The following is a 22,159-nucleotide window of genomic DNA, read 5'->3' as shown; positions in this document are numbered from 1 at the left end:
TAAAGTGTAGAGCAATACATGTTACTTAATAATTTGTTTATATTTACATTTAGCCATTTGGCCGACGCTTCAGCAATGTACAAATCAGGTACTGTCATGATCCAGCTGTCTCAGCCTCTCAGCCCTAGTGTTTCCTTTGTGTCTCCTTCCTGTTTTCCTAGTGTTTCTGTCTGATTGTTATGTAGTGTAAAGCAACAAGACCGAGTTACAGATGCAACATGCTTACTGAAAGTTAGCTGGTTTATTAATTACGATGCCCAGATTTCTTGCAGACTTTGTTGGAGAGAGTAAAGAGGAACTGAGCTGGATACTGATGTTGTGCTGAACAGACACTGTGGCTGCCTGGCATCACCAACAGTTCGGTCTTCAGACCTGGTCACACCAGAAAGTGCAACAGGGAAACTCATAGCAAGTCTTTAGGTGCTTTCACACTGCTTTATTTTCCAGAGCTCCAGAGGTAGAGCTGAATATCATCAGTATAACAACAGCAGCACAAAAACATGTCGCACCAAGAAAGGGAGTGTATATTAAGAAGAGAAGGGGATCCAAGCATCGACCCTTGAGGTACCCCTTGTTGAAAGTAGTGGGAAAATAATAACCACAGAACTTGTAACTTTGGTTGTAGAGTTATTTTATTACATGCACCTGCAGAGCAGATCATAGCATCGACAGTTATAAAGACACTACAGAAGCTTTCAACAGCCTCAAACAGTCAACAATCATTTATAAAGGCACACAGAGCAAATTGAAAGATACTGCACTAACCTACAGACCCAGTACATAAAAAATATAATTTTAAACAATTACAGCTGCACTTACTACTGCAATTACAGCACAAATATATTACTATATGACATCTATTGTATGTCTCATACCAGACAGCAAAATACTACGCTAAGGGCTCCAGTGTGCCAATTCAAATTTAACATCATAACATAAACACTTGTGTTCATGCAGAAAAATTTATGTAACTCAGCCTGAGTGAAAAAGATAAATAAATACCTGAGTAAAACAACACTGTGATGAAATAAGAAAGAGGAAAATCAATACTGAAAGATACCTACATAGGCCAAACAGATTCTAGAAAGTTTAAAGAAAGAAACGGGGGGTACTTACTGTATATTTGAGAGAGAATAAAAAACAATCATGACCCACAATGATAAAACTGCAGTGAATAGATGTAAATTTTCTGCCGACTTTAAACGTTTAGGCACTTGTGGTAAAATTAACTTTGAGCATGACATAACTAGCAGGGCCCTTTCCTCTCTGATCCCCAGAGCAGGACTGCTGATCACGGCCCATATTCCTCAGGACTGGGTTGCACCAGCTGTGAGTAAATCCATTACTAAGTCTGTGTGTATCGTCCTTCCTAAGTTCTAATGAACTACTAGCTTCTTTCAAACTAATGATTTACTAGATCAGGTTGCACCATTAAAATCTGAGGAATGTCATAACTGTGAAAGACTTAAGTGTTAGCTGCACGTGGTATTGCAACTTGCGCGTCCAGCCCATCATGTGTACTTGGGCACAGCAGTGCTTTGAGCTAAATGCTTATGTTGGCATGCTAGCATGCTCACAATGACAATATTAACATGAAGGAGTCAGGTCCTTCAAGTGATCAATGGGATCAGGCTCCCATCCGACAGCCAATTTTGAAGAATCTTGCATATTTATTTCTTGCAACAAATTTAACTTAGGCAGTGACCAGAAGATGCGGTAGCCAAAAAAGCAAGCTCCCTCAAAAGCAGTAATTCCCATCACTAGGTGCAACCCCTTTTTAAATTAGTAAAGCGTAAATATCCACTTACATGGTAAACACTTAGCTTAAAACTAGGCTGAACTAACTTAACTTGCAAACAGATGCAGTGCAACCAACTTCGTCTATTTCTCAGATAAGTGAAAAAATATAAACTGTATCATTAAATAATTAACATCAAATAACATGCTAGTGGGACACATTCCCACCAAAGCCACTTGTTTTTTTTAAATCAAACCTTAACATATATTTTATATTTTCTTTAGCGTTTTGCATATTTTTCTCTCTCTGCTTTAATCAAACTGCAAATATGGCAAATATTAACTACACTGTAATGGTGACAGGCATTACAAAAGACAGGCAGTACTGCTAACAAGTACCCAGATGTTATCATGTAACATTTTTTCCACAATACAATCAATTCAGAAAATGCTGTAAAGATGTTAAAACACTATGTGTCAATCGGTGTCAAACAGTTTTCTCTTAAATTTGTTTTGCCGCATTCTTTCCATCACATCAATATGATGACAATAAGACCTGTTCTCAGATGTTGATGGTCTGTGGTCCAGCATGCTACTAATTTAACACTGACAGTCTTCTCCATGAAACTGAAATCTGTGGCATAACTCTGATTAGATCCCTTGCTAACAGGGTTCCAGCTACAGTATATGGCACCAGCGAGGTAATAGCTTGCACATAGTGCCTCTGAAGAGCCTATGAATCTGGAGGAACAGCACACAAACAGAAGAAAATACACATTGTTCACAACTGCAACAGCAAAATCAGACTCCAGAGGACATACTGCTGAACAGAGAATAGTACAGCCTTAGTTAGCATAGTATCATATGGTATTGAGTACTTTCACTGGTTTGTATTTTCAGTCTTGGATTAGCAGGCCTTAGACACTGTTAGGGTTGTAACAGAGCATATTCAGTTGCAGGTTTTCATCCCAGTGTCTGAGGATGATGAAGAGCTGATTGGCAGCAGCCTTGATGGAGGCTAAGTCTCGACCTTCTGGGATGTCCTGCGCACTCAACCACATGCTGGCCTTGGCAGCCACCATTTCCCACTCTATAAAATAACTGGCAGAGCTATGCTCCAGCCAGGCGAGGGCCACAGCCGTAGCCCATACCATGCCCTCTGGATCCAGCATCCTCTTTAGCAATCCGCCAGGTGATGCTGTTTCCAAGACTCCTGACCCAGAGCTCTGTCCACTGTCCACCTGGGAGTGTGGGCAGAGCTGGGGCTCAGCAGTGGTGGATGGACTGCCTAATGAGGAAGGACCAGCGTCTGTCCAGGCACTTCTGGACAGATAAGAATGGCTGTGGATGCCTACAGTGTGCTCTGCAGGGTGCTGATATGTTTCTGGCTCGTATGGTGATCTGCGTCCGTCATCGGCACTCTCAGCACGGCGGCTGCTGGAGTTAGACAGGTGGCCCAGACTTGTGCGGTGACTGTTGAAGGGGGATGTCCACTTCAGCTTGTCCATGGGCACGTTAATGGCATCACACAGAGCCGTGTCCAGGGCAAATGCACCACTAGCCAACTGCAATAACACCTGTGCAGAATGAAATAATTGAAATAATGTAAAAGTACAGCAACTGTTCAACTGTTCTTCTCCACTGCATATTGAAATAACAGACTTTTGTGATTCATCGCCTACAGCTCCAATCAGCAGCTGGGCAAGAGGTGCCTTGTTATAGGATACCTCTATGGTCATTGTTTAAGGAAGGGAAACTCATTTTCAGGGCAGCTATTCGGATAATTTTTGACAGATGTATTTTTAACAATGAATTTAAAAAGGGATGAATAATACATGAACAAGGTGGCAAGCACAGCATAATTACAACCTCCTTCAAGGTCTTGGTGATGTCAGGGAGTGGCAGAGTATGGCCTTATTACATTGAGCCTGGACACTGCTTTGGACTCTCAAGTAAAGGTTAGAATTATAGGGGATTGTTCTGTCACTGGCAATGTCTTATGCTAGGCAGAAAGATTAAGATAAGGCCCAGAAAAACAGAATTTGTAGTATGTAGTCTTTTACACCAATTTTGAACCAAAAATATAATGTTACACAACTGAATGAATTATGAAATATATATCAGTCTTGTGGTATTTATCGTTTAAAATTTTTCAAGCAAAACATTGGATTTTTTTAAAAACTACTGATTAAGACAGACAGACAGACAGATACAAATACTTAAAGATATGTCTCTTCAACAATATATGTGCCAATGAGTGTAGAAGGAGGTGCAATGTGCAATTGCTATTCAGGAGAATAAGTCTCCTCTTCTTGCCCAGAGGGAAGTCATTGTATATTTGAATTGCAGTGGGCAGAAATGACTTCCTGTAGCAGTCCCTATTACTGCAGTATTGGTATCGCTGGTATCCACCACTGACTTTTTCCCCTTCATTTATTTCAGACAGACAGCACAAATTTGCAAAGAAAGGGGACTGAATTGTAAACAAATGTCCTCAGTTGGATTTGAATCTAGGATACAGCATGCATTTACATATTGCACAACGTAGCCCTCTGGACTATTCAAAACAGCTTAGAACTGCTTCTGCTTATTGTTACCATGCACTCTGACATTCTCCTCTTTCAAATTAGTGTCCGTCAACCTGCAGGTTGACAGACTATTCACATGTATAGATCTGCAACCCACCAGAGGAATGTAATCTTTGTTCTCGTTGTCACTCTCTCCAATTGAATCACCGGACTTGCTGTGAGATCGACACATGAATCCTTTGGCAGCCCGAGTCAGGAGACGAGTCCTGCTGAGGGCCAACCTTAACAGAGGAGAGGGGAAAGCAGATTTAAATCACAGTGTACAGTATGTGAAGCACATACCACTATTGAAATTAATCTACTGCTTCTAGGAGGACTGGGAAAGCGGATATTTCTTTAGATTATTCTGGTACACATCATGTACTTACTACAATACTAATATCTGCAAAACAACATTCCCATCAGCCTCAGCTGTACTTTGTGTTTAGTGCTAATCTAAAGCTAAGATGGTGAACATCTTAACAGAACAGCTCAAATGATGATGGTGGAAATAGCTTCAGAAAGACCTCTCTCCCCACACCTTTCCAACGTCTGAATTTTTTTAGGTGGGGTGTCAGGCAATTTCTGTAACTTTCCGAAACCAACAGTCCAACATTCACACTCACGTCACGCAGCAATCAGCCAGGTGTGTGGAGGTCTCTCCAGCTCTTTCCAAGAGAGACAGTCTTCAAATGTGCGCCATTAATCTCATACTTAAGCAATTATGGTGTCTGGCCCCTTTTTTTGACGGACGGCTTTTCATCCTGCCTTCACCTTCTAACGTTATGGTGCCACTGCATGAGCAAACACAGGGACTATAGCCTTATAATTATTTTTAAGTGCTGCCTTACAAAGCAGTGGATCTATTTTTACATCTTCATCTTTATCCATTCCTGTCATCTGACTTTCAGAGCATGCAGTTTTGAGGTTATTGTATCAGGACAATAACTGGACAATTCTGTCTTGACAATTTCTTCTACTCCAGCTACAGCACATTTATGTAACCAGCGAGCCTCCAAACACCCACCTGGCAGAAAAAAGGCTCTCCACCGATTTCTGTGACTGGTCAGAGGTCACAGACGGACTCCTTTGAGAGACTTGGAGACAGAGAGGCAGAGTTAGACAAGGGAAGAGGAGGGAGAAACAAGTTGTGGCATTTTCTGCTACTTTCTATTTGGTTCTCAACATGAGTCTTACATAACAAAGAGGTAAAACACACCCACTGAGATGTAACAGTGACAGCGAGGACATGTTTTCCAGCAGCTGTCTCTCTTCGGCTACACTCCTGCTTGTGTGTGTGTGTGTGTGTGTGTGTGTGTGTGTGTTGTTTTCCTATATTCAAAGGGTGCAAAAACCAGGATCCCGCTATACTTGTGGGATCTGACCAGCCACGTATTTGTGTTTGTGTCTTCAGTACGTGCTCATTGTTTGTTTTTTTAAAGGTCCAGACAGCATTTGTCAATACAAGCCACAAAATTGTGGTGACTTCTGTCATCACGTACAAGAAGAGGGACTAAAATGTCAATAATCTCATGTTTCACATTTGAAAGCATACAACAATGTTGCTCAGAAAATGACAAGAGGCTTCCAGACAGTTTATGCCAAAGGTCTTTGTGGAGGAAAATTGATAAAATGCAGCAAATTCACTGGCCAGTTGATGTGTTGCACTTTACTTACCCTCTGTGAAGCTACATCTCTCCCAGCCGGAGGAGGTGGGGGTGCTGCATGGAGAGACACCATCTTCTCCATCTAAGACAATGATCGAAATGATAGAAAATGAATTGCAGTGGGCTGTCCTTTATTTTGTTTCCCACAGTATTCCCTCTTTTTCCTCAAGACCTAACTAAATGTTGTTTTAAAAAAGCAACTCATCTGTATCTGCACCCACTGTGCACCTGGAACTGGAAGTGCCAAGCAGATGATCAAGCAGTGTGCTAGTCTTAGCTCCCGCTGTTGCTATGCCACCACAGAAAACCAATTTAAAATGTTATGCCCTTTTGCTAAAGTATTTTCAATGTAAAGCAGGATGCAGCTTTCTGGGCACCTAATATCTCATTGCTCCCTGTCCCGGTGATGCAAGACTGCAGCCTTTCCATTTCAAATAAAGACACATTTGAATAAATATAATTATATAAACACAAGTCTTCAAAAATCTCATATCACTTGCTCCCCAAAAGAACGATATTCCTTTTACTGTATACTTACACTTTTTATTCTCAATAAAAGATGCCTTCTACCTTTCTCTGTCGCTCTTATCTTATTTCTTTCTGCTGTATGATGTAAAAATTAAAGCTCATTCTGTCTGTAGTTGGGATTGAAATGTGAGCTGAATATATAAAATGCAGCCTACTGTTGGGCAGGAGGACATCTTCAGCTTCCTCGGACATGCCACCAGATTGGGAGCGACCCAAGCCGATGGAGTACCCGCGGTTCTTCCTGCTCCCTGAACGAGAGCTGGAATGTGAGCCCCTCTTTAGACTTTCACCTGAAAACAAAATGAAGCACATACCCCCTGTAAAAACCAACCCAACTTATTTGACTTAAACAACTGTTTAGGGCATTATACATACATTTCATTAATCATTCTTTTCATTGTTGATTATTTTCTCAGTTAATCGATTAATCTTTTGGTCTACAAATGTAAAAAAAAAAAAAAAAAAAGAAGTGAAAAGTGTCCATTGCAAGTTTTGACAGTCCAAGGCAACACTTTCAGATGCCTTGTGTGGTCCAAACAAAACGTATTTCATTGAATTGATATTAAAAAAAAGGCAGCATGTCTATGCATTTGAGAATATTTGTCATTTTTGCTTGATTTAAAAACTGTAATCATTAATTGATTATAAAAATGTATGCAAATTGATTAATTGAATATTTTTGGGGGGGGCGCTAAACATGCTAATTGGTGAGCTTTAGAGGTGCTCCTAGTCGAGGGTTTTTTTGGTTTACCTTTGTACAAAGCCAAGCTAACTGTTTCCCCCTGTTTCCACTCTTTCTGCTAAGCTAACTGTCTATTTGTTGTAGTTTCAGCTTTAACTTACTGATCTTATCTCATCTCATTGTATGTGTACACCTGGCAGATAAAGCTGATTCTGATTCTACTTCTGGCAAGAAAACAAATGAGCATATTTCCCAAAATGTTAAATTATCACTTTAATTTTTAAATTAGAGAATAATTTCAATGACACGATAGCATACTGTAGCACACACAAGCCCATAACGTGACAGGCCACGCTCATTGGCTTGTAACTACTAAACTACACACAAAAGAAGTTGAGCAAAATAAGTAGTTTCAGGTTATTATTTGAGGACTTGGGTCTCATTCACAAACAAACACACAAATCTTTGTGTAAATCATGCATACAAATGTTTTATGCACAAATCCATGATTATTCAATATTTTCTTATTTAAATTTATTTGTACTTGGACAGATATGGAATTGTCTCAACTGCATTAATTTAAAAAATGTTTTAAAAACATTTAAAACTGTTAATTTACTAATGCATTGGCAACATTTATTAAATAACCATGAAACTTACACCCTTTCATCCTCATATTTAAAATATTCGTCTATCAAAAGTGTCCCAGTCCTTGCTTACAATGGAGTATATGAGAATATTGAAATGTAACAGTTACTGTTTTCTTTGATTGTATTGACTTGGCCTACAATGTGTAATATAATGTGCCTTTTCTGGCTTATTTTAATTTCTTCAGTCGTGAAATTCTTTTGCTTTTTTGCTTTATGCTTCTCTCTTACAGCAACTTAACCACTTTCTCCATGATACACCACTAGGCAAACATCTTTCCTTATATAGAGAAAAGGGGGCGTGTACGCTGACTACAAATAGCACTAACATATGCTCAGTGGTAAGAACTGGCCACTGCGCACTTGTCATGAATCCAACAATAATTTTGCAAGTGCATTTATTTTTGCGCATAGTAGTAACATTTCTACACATTAGTGAATGAGGCCCATGTTCTGTTAAAACATGTAGAGAGGACTGAACAATGTGTGGTATAAGAACGTCTTCACATTACATTAATTTGACTTACTGGGGTTTATGTACTCAATACATGTCTGCAAATACTCATTAGTATCCAGGTCGACTGGAACAAACGCTGTGTATTTGCTCAGTATATTGCAGGCCTTGCTGGTGTGAATAGCATATAGTTGGTACTTCCTCCCAGAGCCTGTGAATTATAATAAGCATAAAATGATTATATAACATATCATAGGATTACATAATATCGAATCATATAATGGTTATGACAATGTTGAATAACACCAAGGACTTTGATAACACAACACGAAACATACATAATTTATACATAAATCATACAGGATATGAAATGCATCTTAAAGGAATATTTAAAAATTTTTGTAAATGCACTTATTTGCTTTTTTGCTTAAATTTAGATAAGAGGATTGCTCCCACCCTGATATCTGTCTGTTAAATATGAAGCAACAGCCAGGAGACAGTTAGCTTAGCTCGGGAGCAAACAGCTATCCATATCCCAGATTTTGTTACCTTTGGACAGAGCCAGGCTAGCTGTTTCCCCCATTTCCATTCTTTATGTTAAGCTAAGATGACTGTCTCCTGGCTATAGCCTTAAACAGACAGATATGAGAGTCAATCAGCAAGAAAGCAAATAAGTGCATTCCCCAAAATGTTTAACAATCCCTGCAAAGTTGTATTTCTAATATTTCAACACCTATGTGAAATAAGCCGCTAAGACACATTACAGATATAAAATTTGTTTACTATAAACCAAAAATCTCTGTGGAGCTCACCATGTTCAATCTCACACTCCTTATCCACCATGTGTTCAAAGTCATGTATGATGGAGCGTCCAGCCAGGTGGTGGAAGGTCTCATTCCACAGCTCTTCGTGAACCTTTTCCTCACGTTCACGGCCATTCAGGAAGGGCTCGATATCAAAGACGACCTCCCATTTCTCTGGTTTCCCACACAGCAGTCCGGACACCAAGGCCTTGCAGTCACCTTTGTGCTGGCTTGCTGCACCCAGATCTGATGTTCTGGTCTCTTGTGGGGTTTCTGCTTGACATAACTGGTGTCCATAACCATCTGAAATATCACAAGAGCAAGGTTAGATTCCTGAATGTTCATTTCATTTATAAGTCAACATGTATTCAAATCCATTTGAAGCTTGTCACCTGCTGCTGCTCACTTGTCATTGGATTTGTGTTAAACTAAATCATTATCTCCTTTATGTGTTCAGCCTGCTCTCTGTGTTCAGCCTGCTTGAATGGACCAATAATTGTTTTCTAAAGTGCTACCCTCTTTTGCTCCTTATTCATCTCCTAATTAATTTTCTGTTTTGTTCCCAAATTTAGAAAAAACATTTCCTGTCATTCTCAAGACTCTCCTCTGTGCTTAATCATCTGGCAAGTGTATGCATTTAGCATGGATGCCATTTAAATCAATTTTTAAGAGACTTGTCACATACTGAATAAAGGACAAGGACAGGTAATTGAATTAATTTACTCTACAGTTAGTTATGAAGCAGATTTTTTTTGAGATTAGGTTTTCATGTTCTATCATGTTACAGGAATAGTATGCTTAATTGTACCCATCCATTGACAACCGCTTATCCTGCATACAGGAGCCCAGTCATCGCAGGGCCACACATAGACAAACAACCACTTCAGACAATTTAGGGTCACCAATTAACCTAGTCCGCATGTCTTTGGATGGTGGGAAGAAGCTGGAGCACCCAGAGAGAACATGCAGAACAGACATAACCTGAGAACAGGGGCAACCGGGGTTTGAATCCACAACCTTCTTGCTGTAAGGCGACAGTGCTAACCACTGTTCCACCATCCCGCCCCTTACTTGTATTGTGTTTGTTTAATTAATTTTTTTGTACAAATTAAACAACCAAGATACTTGGCAAATGTCTTGACAAAATAACAATTTTCTTTAAAAGGGACATTCATAATGTCTGTGTGACTTCAGGCAAAAATGACTACTTTAATACTTATGACAACTTTAAAAGGTGTAATGGCTTTAAGATGATGTTGATTAGTTTGGTTTGGGTTTATGCTGTCATTAAACAACCTGTACACACTTGCAAACATATTCACCAAAAAACAAACAAACATAAAACACAGATTCAATCCAACATAAATCATAGACATGTAGATACATTCAATAAAGAAATACGTTCTTAGCATTTTTTAGTAAAACAGGATGGTTGTGCTCGTGGTCTCACCTGTATCTCCAGCACTGCCAACAGATGGGCTGTCAGTGGACGATCTGGAGCCATCCTCTCCAGCGGTGTTGCGAGCTGAAGGCGTCATGCTGATGCCGCTGAGCTGAGGGTTGTCCTGAGGCTGAGGATGGAAATGAAGCTCTGAGTCGGCTTCCTGTTGCAGCAGCGGCTCCTGCGGAGGGAACGGCCTGTGACAGCTGGCGGAACGGCCTCTGGAAGATGTGGCACACAGGCTCGCCAGCTGTGGCTGGAAACAAAAAGGACAGAAAGTTGTTGTTTTTTTTATTTTAAATACCCTGATGCAATCAGGATTTATTAAGATATGAAACCTCATTCTGGGGTGTTCACTCAAGCTCATATTTCATGGTGCTTTTAAGCGACTATGTATTAAAGGGAATATCACCTAAAATCATTTTTTAAATACATTAAACGAGCATAGTTCCAGGTGCAAAAAGTTGGACACAATGAAACTGATTTCCAAAGATTCTTTATTGTTTGATTAAACTAATGCAAATAATCTATTTTGCAAATAGGGCAACTACTAAGAATCATTTTCATTATCGATTAATGTTGTGATCTTGTTTAATCTTTTTTTGTTTTTATAGAATGTTAGAAAATTGTGAAAAATGTCTACCTCAGTTTTCTAAAGCTCAGCTTGATGTGCCTTTCTCATTTTGTCTGACCAACAACAACCAAAGATATTCAGTTTATTCTCACATAAGAAGTAGAAATACAGCAAATGCTTAGAATTGAGAAGCTAGGACACGATAATGTTAGGCTTAAAATGTGACTTAAAACAATTAATCAAAATCCTGGAATTAATGTTCTGTTGATCGACTAATTCATTAATCAACTAATCATTTCACCTCTAATTGCTCAGATGAATTTGATTTCTGCAGAATGATACAATATTCAAATGAATGTAACAGAAATTGTTTATGTTTTGATTTAATTTTATTTAATTTTTATTTTAATTTACATTTCTTTAATTTATGTAGCAATCCACAAACAAATAAATAGAAAGTTACTATATTTACTTTTAATCATTAGATATAGATTAATCATGACTTGAGTGCAACGGCTCAGCTGTATTCCAAAGAGAAGATTTAATTTCTTCACAGCCCCGTGAATTCTGTTTAGTTATTCTAGGATGCTCCCTGAGCAATATTCAAACCTAATTACCATTCATAAATGTTGGCCCTCATTACAGGGGAGAGCACATTAGTCTATTCTTGATTATACTCTACCCCAGACAAGGGTCAGATGGCTTTTTAATCCATCAATGCAGTCTGAATACAAATATAATTTTTCCATTTAATGGCAATATGTCAATATAACTGTCTCATAATACAAAATACAATCATCCTGCCTTTATAACCATAACAGTGGTTTATTTAACATGCATGTGTTGGCGCTTAAACAGACAACATGTGTATTATTATTAAATAAAGCTTAGTTTGGAGGCACTGTTTTAGATCTGCAAGCTACAACTAAATTACAGAGTCAGAAATAACCAGATCAGCCTAAAAGATTATGTGAGTGTTGCTGTTCACAGTGTGGGACCACACCTGGTAGTCGTTCCTCCACTGTGCCTCGTGCTCAGGGCTCATCTGGCCTATCAGCTCCTGGACTTTAGTTCTCCTCAGTGGATTCTTTACCACCACAGAACTGGGATCACTGGGAGTGTAGACCTTCTTTGCTGGGTTGTAGTCTATTATCTGGTTGGTACTGTATGCGCGCCTTCTCGGAGAGGTCTTACAATCCAACCCTGATGTTTTGTTCCAAAATAGAAATAATCAACCCAAAAACTCAAAAATAACAAATCCAAGACATTGTCATACAAATAATTGTTAGTTTAGTCAACTCTGAATTGCCGATTACTAACTCAAGATTGTTAACACAAAATAATTCCAAAGATGCCTTTCACCTCACAATTTCTGCCTCTTCTGCATCAATTTATGGAAATTCAAGAGGCAGGTGACAATTGAAACTATAAAAATATAATGCAATATAATGCAGTAAGGCTCTGAGGCATTCTGTATTGCTTTCAAATATGTATTCTCCTGTAGATCAACTTTTCTCATTTAATGTCATCCCCGCTATGTAAACACACAAGTGGGCATGATTGATTAAAGTAACGTCTTTAAATATGCAGGTGACGCTTATTCACGTCAATAATACATTATATAATGAACTTTAATAGATCTCAGACATTTCCAAAATAACATCACAATCTAATGGAAATAAAGTCAATATTTTAACAAAATCTACCTGCACTATACTCTGCTGTGCATTTGCCTGCATTATTGTTCTGCTGATATACCCATACAGAACGTCTGACAGACACGGAACTGTTTGGGACTGTACTGGATGAGACAATGAGGTGGAAAACCAAAACTGAAAACACTTCTGATCAGGAATCAATCCCACCACAAATTTTAACTTTAGCACCTCCAATAAAGTGCAGCTCATAGGGGCTTCAGTGGGAAGCATCCTGGAGCAGAGAGAGCGGTATGCTGAGTAGTGTGGAGTAATGTTCGATCTGCTGCTTGGACAGAGGACTCAAGGACATCATATTATCTTCAAGGGCTTTAATGCATGATTGGACACATAAATCTGGGGCTTTATTTTTCTGTTTAAAAAAAAAACAAACAGATGCCCAGGCCTAATGACGCCTCTTGTCAGCACAGCATGCTAACATGTTCACTGTGGCGATGCTAACATGCTGATTTTTATCAGGTAATGTTTTCAATGTTTGCATTTTCATTTTTGCTTATTAGCACTAAATATAATTAATCAGAGTCAATGGTCAACCTAAGAGTCAGCCAATACGGTCCTCCATTTTACACAAAGTATAGCTGAGGCTGATGGGAATGTCATTAGTTTAGCAGGTACTTGGTTATAACTTATAAGTATAACATATAGTAAAATTTTGACCTGATGATGGGGCTAAATGAATGTTTAGGGATCGTCAAAGTCACTAGAATCCATTCTGAGGGCAGTGCTGGAACGCACTATTTAGCCTCTGGGGGTATTGGCCAATGTTTCAGGGCTTCCGGTGTAGCCAAGTCTTCCTCTTCCACGTGCTGGTCATTTTTTACAGTCCAAGTGGCAATTTTGGAATCCATCAGCTGTTGTCTTTTTAAAAACTAATAAAAGCTAACCTCTAGGGTTCCGAGATTGACAAAAAGCTCAATCATCGTCATACTATAGCTGATGGATTCAAAGATTGCATTTTGTCCAAAGGGACTACATACGGAAACCAGATAGCCTCTAATACCAAAATCCTGTTTCTTGCCTACAGATTCTGCTTTCTTATGCAGATATCTGTTTATAGAGATTATTCTGAGGCGGACATGAATATCTGTACAAAATAATTGTTTCACTCAAAGCCACAAATGTAGCTGGTGATGGAGCAAGGGGAAAAGTCAGGGAATCATCAAAGTCACTGGGATACATTGATTGGGAACCATGATTGTCTGTACAAAATAGCAAGCCCAATCCATCCAATAGTTGTGGTAATATTTCGGTTTGGACCAAAATGTTGGACCAATCAACTGACATTGCCATCCACTGAGCCACTGCACTAGCCTAATAAAAATAAGAATTCCACCTAACAAACTCAATGCCAAGTGATGTTGAAGTACACAAACACCTCAGAATGTGACAGCAGATTGCTGAAATAAGTTAACAATACACATTGGGGAAATGCAAACATTCCTATGCAAGCCCAATATTAATGTTAAATTATGTACAAGTCTTTTCACAGGTGATGTCATTCTAATTGTCTGACAAAGATACATAAGCAGGACATTTTACAGTTGAAAAATCAACCTGTCGGTGCTCTTTGGTGGGCAAACTATGTAATGGTGTACCTTTAAACTGCATTTGAATCCTACCTTATCAAAGCAAGGAGCTGATACTTGGCGGCTTAATCTAGCCATACATCTACATAGTATCCACTTAAGATAACCTACATTGGCTGGTCCCTTTGGCGCAATAGGCAGTTCAGTAGTCCAGCTACCACTAGTGTTACAAAAGAAAAGACTAGTGCAATTAGAACACACAAATTAACATTTATATATTAAAACTGTAAGTTCCTACCCATGGTGTCTTGCTCTGTGGTGGCAGGGCTGCTGTCTATCATGGTGTCCTGGTAGAAGTCATACAGAGGGCCAGTGAGTGCTTCCCTGTAGGATCCCTGACTGTCGACACCTGTCTTCACTGGGTCCTCTTCTTGAGAGTGAAACACAGAGCTGGCTGATTCAATGGAGCGCATCATGCTGTATCGCCTCCTCTTATCCTGTTGAGATTATGAGTAGGTGACATATCCAAGACAAGTATTTCTTCATGGTTAGCCTTAGCCCTTTTTTTTATCTCCCTAGGAAAGCCTTTCAGAGATAACGGACAAGTCATTCTGAAATATTCACAACACAGAAAGTCATGCATGCGGTCATTGTCTCCTTTCAGAAGATGTCTTGCACTTACAGATTTGGGGTTGGCATGGTAGCGGGTGGTGTCACAAACCACACAGTAACCAATCAGACTGTCCCCTGGAAACAGGAAGGTGTTGCCCACAGGGGACAGCAGCACTTCTTTGGTCTCAGGAAAGAGCCATTCGATGGAAATATCACTGAGTACTGGAGACATGGTTTTCTTTAGGGACTTTATCATCTGTGGAGCAAAAATAAACTAACTAAAATAGACTTTCAGATACAAAATACAGCTTCTCCCTGATCAGTACATAAAGCAAATGGAGTCTCAGAGATATGATTTTCTAATTGGTATCAGTGGTAGACACTTAGTGATGGAAACCACTGCATAATGGCTCTCCAGTGGCCCTCAGAATAGCCAGCTGTCGTTAGGAGTGATACACAAAGCTGGAAATGAGTACCTTGGGTTGCAGCCTCTCTCCTTCGGCCAGGAACTCTGCTGTTCCTTTGGAAACAGTTGCCAGTCCCTTCACCAGCCTCCTGCAGGCATTCTGTCCTATGCCATATGTAAAACATCTGCACAAACACATTAAACACTGCAGCTCAGCAGGGGTCTTCTCAGGATGTGCATACATTTCACAGAGCTATAAACTATAAGCAATCAAATTTGGCAAACATAGATTTGGGTGGGGGGGCAAACTGGAAATGATCTTTCATGGTGCAGAGAGTTGAGACATGCCTGCTGCTCCAGCAAGGTCGGCTTTATTTTGCCATTTTATTCGGTTTTTCACAGAGGGATGAGCTGGCTAATTTAATTAGCCAGCTGCAAACTGGCTAATTTAATTAGCCAGCTACATTCCTTTGCATTTTTAATGAGGTCGAAAAAGTGCAGATAAAAATAGAAATATCCCCTACATAGTTAAAAACCTAACATGGATTTTTGGAACTGAGAATCTTTGTTGTTTGGTCATTTGATTTGTAAGCATAGTGTGATAATGATCCAGAAAGTGTCGATGAATTGGCCAAGCTCTGTGAACCTAATCATCTGGGGGTAGTCATCCATTAAAAGGGGGAAGACAAAAGTCGATTATTTTCAGAGTGACTCAGGGGAGGGATTCACAGCATGAGACTTAGGTGCAGGCTGCAAAGTGAAGTGATTTTCCAGTAAACTGCAGATCTATTGTGCCACAGGCGCTCTTTCTCAGTTGATGTTGGTGTTTGCAGCCTTCAGGCAGAATATTTATATCCTTACACTAGTAGCTTTAAACAATGTCTTTTTTTATCTAAAATCAAGACAGCACAAATCTGATTCTTTGTAGTAATCATCTTTGACACTGACAAGACATTCAATGCACATTCACGGATTTCATTTTGAGAGGATTATAGTTCCATAACCAGGTGTTACATTTAAGCCCATGAAAATGCCTGCATGTGATTTTATGTTATCCCTGTGCAGTCCTTTTGACATTTTCATAATGGGCATAAAGAAATAATGAATATATTATTATTCAACATACAGTAGCTTTTCTGTGCTTGAATATCAAGCAGCTACCTTAAACACATATTCAAGTCAGTGTGAGTGCTATATTTCTATGTCTGCAGGTACAGATCACATTTAGCACGAAATGGGTCATTTCTAACATTCAGAATAGAGCTCAGTTATCAGCTTGAGTGTGTTTACAGTAATACTTGCCTGATGTAGCGTGCATGGCTGCGGACCAGCTCGATAACCTTGCCTGTGTTGCTGACGGCCCCGTCGGTGAGCAGGAAGAGTAGGCGTGGGTGTCCGTTGAACATCGGCTGCCTCAAGATCCAGTTGAGCGGTGCTAGGATGTTGGTCCCCCCCATGTCGGCTCTGATCTTCCTAACATACTCACAAGCCAGGGCCAGGGCTTCCTGAGTTGTGACGATGAGGAGGAGAAAAGACTAACTGCGGTTTCTTAAGTTAAAGTATCTTACCATTCTTTGGCTCAGTAAACACAAATGCTATTCTTACATCACAGAGATAAAAAATAATAAAATATGGTAATTCATCATGAAAATATATATATACAACCGCTTTACCTCGTCATAGTTCTGGCTGGTTGTGAAAAGTGATTTGAATGTAGAGCCGAAGCCTATGATGTTAAAAAGGCAGCCTGGCACAAGGCTCTTGAGAATCACCACCATGGCATCCTGAGAGAGAGAGACCGAGAGCGGATTAAGGTAATGTCCAGAAAATAGAACAGAACAAAGACTGTGGAAATAAAAGGCAAAACTCTTGGGCTCATTAGGTGCTTAATGTCCTGTTGAACTATGCAATCATTTCCACTGCAATAAAACTACATCTACAGATCTCTAGCTGAATTGAAGCACGGTGCTCTACACAGCTGCATCGTTTCACAGCAGATTTTCTCAAGGAGAGGAGTGAGTGGCATCATGCAGTGTCATTTTATCCATCACTGCCTCTGTTACAGCAGAGGAGCAGTTTCCGGAGGCATACCACTTATCTCAACTTTGATTCAGGTGAAGAGGACAATGAAGAGAACCTAGACCACATTGGTCAGACACTCAAAATGCCTGTTCAAGTGCATTAACAAAGAAAATGTAGGTATATGTCATGTTTCAGTTTTTAAAGATATTTTTAAAGGTATTCTGCAGTATTTCCTATAAGGTCAGTGGTAAATATCACTGCCATGTCCTTAAGCCCAAACTCTGTTGAATCAGACACACCCAATAAAGGCCTGCGTCTGAGTCATACATTAACATCACATCGCAAGGCAGGGTTAGTGCACAAGTAGCAGGCAGCAAATAACATACAAGCATATTAAAAAAACATAAACCTTGAATGAGGTTCAGCTCTGTACGTAAACATCTAATGAATGATTTGTCTGATCAATATCTTTGTGCACATGTCCTTCACACAGTTGGTTAACCACACCTATAAAACTGCAGAATCAGTATGGCTACGAGCCTAGAAAGCAATTACATAGCCTCTAATGACATATCATGTGTTTTCATGCTTTAGCTTTCAGTTTGATCTCTACAGAATTCCATAAATTGATGGGGTGTTTTTCATGCTCAGGGAGGATTTATTTATGTATTTTATTTATTTTTTTTACAAAACCCGCACAGCTGTTGCAAGAATCAGTTTGCATAACCAAAGAATTTCTTCACAAACTGTCAGGAACTGTCTTAGGGGAGCTCATCTGCATGCTCGTCGTCCTCATCGGGGTCTTGACCTGACTGCAGCTTTGCACAGCCATTGAAGAGGAGTGGACGTGTTGTGCAGATGTGTTGCACTGCGTGAGGCAAATGGTGGTCACACCAGACACTGACTGGTTTCCAGACCCCCCCAATACAGTGAAACTGCACAATTTCGAGTGGCCTTTTATTGTGGCCAGCCTAAGGCACACCTGTGCAATACCCATGCTGTCTGATCAGCATCTTGATATGCCACACCTGTGAGGTGGATGGATTATCTCAGCAAAAGAGAAGTGCTCCCTAACTCAGATTTTGACACATTTGTGAACAATATTTGAGAGAAATAGGCCTTTTGTGTACGTAGAAAAAGTTTTAGATCTTTGAGTTCAGCACATGAGCAATGGGGCAAAAAAAAGTGTTGCGTTTATAATTTTGTTCAGTGTATATTAGGTCACGTACAGGAGGAAAAAAATTTGTTCTAAACTTAATAATGTTTCAAAGGTTTGTAGCTATGATTTCTCGTTTATATTATTAATTATCCATTTAATAGCTATGAGTCTTTTTGCACTCATAAATCTAATATCCCATTGCTTTAATAATCTTAGAGAAAACGGACACCATTTTATTTCTATTTCCATATCGTATGAAAGAGCAGGCCAAAACTTTTCATTGCTATACAGTTTCATGAGTTTGTTTTCTCAGTGTGTGATGTATCCTGTTAACAAACTTAAAATGTATAATTTTGTTACGGCCGAGTTTGATATTCTGTGTATTTTGTTGCCAAATTGATGCCCAAGTATCAGGCTGTATGTTCTTTTCTAGGTCCTTCTCCCAGATCTTTTCCATCGAGGTGCTGTTAGTTGTTAGTGTTCTTTAAACTGTTTATAATCTTATAAATTTTTTAGCCTATATGTGTCTTCTTTTCATATATTGATGTTTCAACAAATTCAGTGTATTCTGCAAATATAATTGAAGAAACCCCCGTCTTTAAACTGGTTATGATGTATTATATATTATAATTTATATGTAAATCGATGTGCGTCTTAATGAAGGTTTGCATCTGCACAATAAATATAACACACGCACACCACACTGAGATTAGAATACCTTCACACGGTTGATGTTAACCCCACTCATGCTACCACTGCGGTCGATGAGGAAGATAAACTCGCCGTGAACCTTCCTCAGGTCTGAGCTGATAGACTTGAGGTCAGGGCAAAAGTTCAACATGACCACAGGGTTGTGGAGGATGTCCTTATGGAGTCGTCTGTGAATGATATCTACCTGTAGGGACAGGATCAAAATCAAACAGCATAAATTAAGGGGGATTTGGCACCATGATATAACTGGACTGGCTTTGATTTAACACTTAAAGAAGACAAAAGAAGTCATTAGGTCGACAGACAGAGCACATCAATTATTGTTGATGTGCAGGAAATTCTAGGCAGAATGTGGCGAGCCTTTGGAGTGTTTCCATAGAAACCCATTTTTATGATTCTCTGTTTTTAAGTGCTCTCTCTCCTGTTTAGGTCTGCTGGTCATTTAACCTCATGGTAGCAGAGATGTGAATGGACTCAATCTCTCATAACTTGATAACCAAAGCAATTCTATTAACTAGGCAGGTTGAAAAATAATAACGCTGAACTGGTTACAGTAACTCATAACCTACAAAGGCAGAATGCAGTAGGCCTACTGTAACTAGTCAAAATTAAATCTGTTTCACCGTGTAAAAATGATTGTACCATAGAAGTGCATAATTTCCATGGAAACAGCATGTAAAATGTGCCTTAACTTGTAAGCGCTCAAGTGAAAACATAGCCATAGGCTATCTGGTGAAGAACTATACATTGATTAATTGAACATCATTTTGCTGAAACATCTTGGTAATTTGTTTTTCCTAATTCCTATTAACTAATTTTAGTTGCTGAGACTTATCATGTTGGAGAAACATGATTAGAGTAACTGTTGTCTGAGCTTTTTTTTACTGGCTTTAAAACCCATATCTGAATGTATTTATTGCATTGTTTAAAAATAAATATTGTAGTATATGTTATATACTCGGTGGCTGTGATTCAGGAGGTAGACGGTGTCCCAAATTGCTCCTGAAGGCTGTGCCATTTACATTTACATTTACATTTACTCATTTGGCAGACACTTTTATCCAATGCGACTTACATTTGAGGAACAACATAGCATAACAGAGCATAAAATACAGCACGAGATCTACAACTGACAATACATAATAAAAGCAGCAGTAAATACTAGTAAGCACTAATGGCACATATCACATCAATGGGGTAAATACCTAGGAAAATAAGTTAGAGTTAACAAAAAGTGCAATCAATTCAAGATAATTGTAGTGGATAGAAGAATAAGAGCACAGGAAGGGCATGTTAGATGTTAGGAGTTAGAGGTGTTATAAGAGGAAGTGTTCTCGGAAGAGATGAGTTTTCAAGAGCTTCTTGAAATTAGAGAGGGACGCGCCTGCTCTGATGGGGTCGTCTGGCAGGAAGGATAGGTAGAGTTGCGTATCGTCTGCGTAGCAGTGGTAAGAGAAGCCGTGCAAGCGAATGATCGACCCCAGTGAGGTGGTGTAAATTGAGAAGAAAAGGGGCCCTAGCACTGAGCCTTGGGTTACCCCTGTGGAGAGGCAGTGGGAGGAGGATAATTGTCCTTGCCAACATTTTGTTTGTGTATACTCCATTTTCTCTTTGCATTCTGTCAAGAGTATCCAAAGGCATAGTGCAGTATCTGCATTTTTAGGTATTATGTTGTATGGCATCATTTGTTATGGTAAAATAATAAAGGAATTACAATGGGCCTTCCAGCCTGAAATCTTTAAACTCTTTGTTTCTCAAATTTACAAGTGCTGCTCTCTGCCTTTGTAGGTTGAGAGTAGAAAATTCAAGCAACATTTACAACTCTCCACATTTCATGAAAATGTGGACTTACAGAGAGTGGACACAGGTGCCATAAACGCCTGCAAAAGTTGATGCAATCTCTCCATCAATAAAACTGCAAAAATACTACCTTTACATAAATCATAATGTGTCAATATGTCAGACAGGGAACTGATCCAACCCTGTAGTAATTTTGAAATCATACCACACATGGTGTGTATGGTATGATATCATAGTATTGGATTGCATTATACTGTTAGATATAACAATTTACATAATCACTGCAGAATCACAAAAATAGTATTTGTTGCCAGGCATTATTGTAATATTGCACTACTGAGTAACTTTTAACACTCTCCTCAAACTGATATTGGTATGATAGTGTTTGGGAGTAATGCATTACTCAGTAATTATTACTGTCCCCAGAAACTAGTAGTAGTAACCAGAATGTCTAACCAGAATGCGATTTGTTTTATTTTGTCCTAGACTGCCATCTTATGATGACATGTATGTGCGATTGCGCGGCAGGTCAGGGGCAGTTCAAGTCGGCTACTAGCCAAAAAGCTAAACGAACTCACTCACTTTCCTCTCATTGCTGGAGTCCTTCTTGGTAGCCTTGATGAAATCGCTCCGGCCGTGAAGATACTCATCGTACTCCTCCTGCATCATGTCTCCATTCTCAATGAGCACATGTGGTACATGTGGCTCTAAAGTAAAACAGTTGGTCAGGACATAGACATGATTATAAATAATACAGGAAGATTATAAAGCAGATGGACGTGCCTGAAATTGACACCAGGTAGCAGCACAAGGTGGGGGAGTGTGGTAATCAGTAGCACAGAATCCCCATGTTGATGTGAGAATGAAGAGGTGATTGCTTATCACAGCTGGGCCACATGAAAACAAAATAAGCTCAGAGAGTTTTGCGAATCCTTGGGATTTGAAATGTTAATTGTCTTCAGTGCAGAGTATCGGCAGGTCTTGAAAATCATTGATTTCAGTTTTCTCATAAAAAGGCCTTAGATTAAAAGGCTTACATTTTATTTACAAAGGTAACATATTTTTTTCTAGCCTGCTCTAGGCAGTGTGTGTGATTCTAGAAAATCCC

The 22,159-nt window shown here is 39.3% G+C and overlaps 2 protein-coding genes across 8 annotated transcripts in view; both read right to left on the bottom strand.

Annotated features, from left to right (window-relative positions):
* Positions 1 to 22,159, bottom strand: part of LOC123975176 (basement membrane-specific heparan sulfate proteoglycan core protein-like) — a gene marked incomplete at its 3' end in the record, with an annotated part of 647,231 nt that overhangs the window by 191,325 nt on the left and 433,747 nt on the right.
* vwa5b1 (von Willebrand factor A domain containing 5B1) overlaps positions 1,103 to 22,159 on the bottom strand; it is a 26,810-nt gene continuing 5,753 nt past the window's right edge. Inside the window, exons 7-21 of the mRNA XM_046056475.1 lie at positions 19,259 to 19,435; positions 17,033 to 17,143; positions 16,662 to 16,864; positions 15,430 to 15,544; positions 15,024 to 15,209; positions 14,640 to 14,838; positions 12,104 to 12,303; positions 10,536 to 10,782; positions 9,095 to 9,388; positions 8,356 to 8,493; positions 6,655 to 6,789; positions 5,982 to 6,053; positions 5,332 to 5,401; positions 4,423 to 4,546; positions 1,103 to 3,314 (exon numbers count right to left, since the gene is read on the bottom strand). Of these exons, the coding sequence (XP_045912431.1) occupies positions 2,655 to 3,314; positions 4,423 to 4,546; positions 5,332 to 5,401; positions 5,982 to 6,053; positions 6,655 to 6,789; positions 8,356 to 8,493; positions 9,095 to 9,388; positions 10,536 to 10,782; positions 12,104 to 12,303; positions 14,640 to 14,838; positions 15,024 to 15,209; positions 15,430 to 15,544; positions 16,662 to 16,864; positions 17,033 to 17,143; positions 19,259 to 19,435 (2,931 nt within the window). The 3' untranslated portion in view covers positions 1,103 to 2,654. The remainder of the gene's footprint in view (positions 3,315 to 4,422; positions 4,547 to 5,331; positions 5,402 to 5,981; positions 6,054 to 6,654; positions 6,790 to 8,355; positions 8,494 to 9,094; positions 9,389 to 10,535; positions 10,783 to 12,103; positions 12,304 to 14,639; positions 14,839 to 15,023; positions 15,210 to 15,429; positions 15,545 to 16,661; positions 16,865 to 17,032; positions 17,144 to 19,258; positions 19,436 to 22,159) is intronic.

Source organism: Micropterus dolomieu, linkage group LG08 (assembly GCF_021292245.1).
Source record: "Micropterus dolomieu isolate WLL.071019.BEF.003 ecotype Adirondacks linkage group LG08, ASM2129224v1, whole genome shotgun sequence".
NCBI classification, from domain to species: domain Eukaryota; kingdom Metazoa; phylum Chordata; class Actinopteri; order Centrarchiformes; family Centrarchidae; genus Micropterus; species Micropterus dolomieu.
Note: the sequence above shows the minus strand (reverse complement) of the source record. Positions and strands in the feature narration are given on the sequence as shown.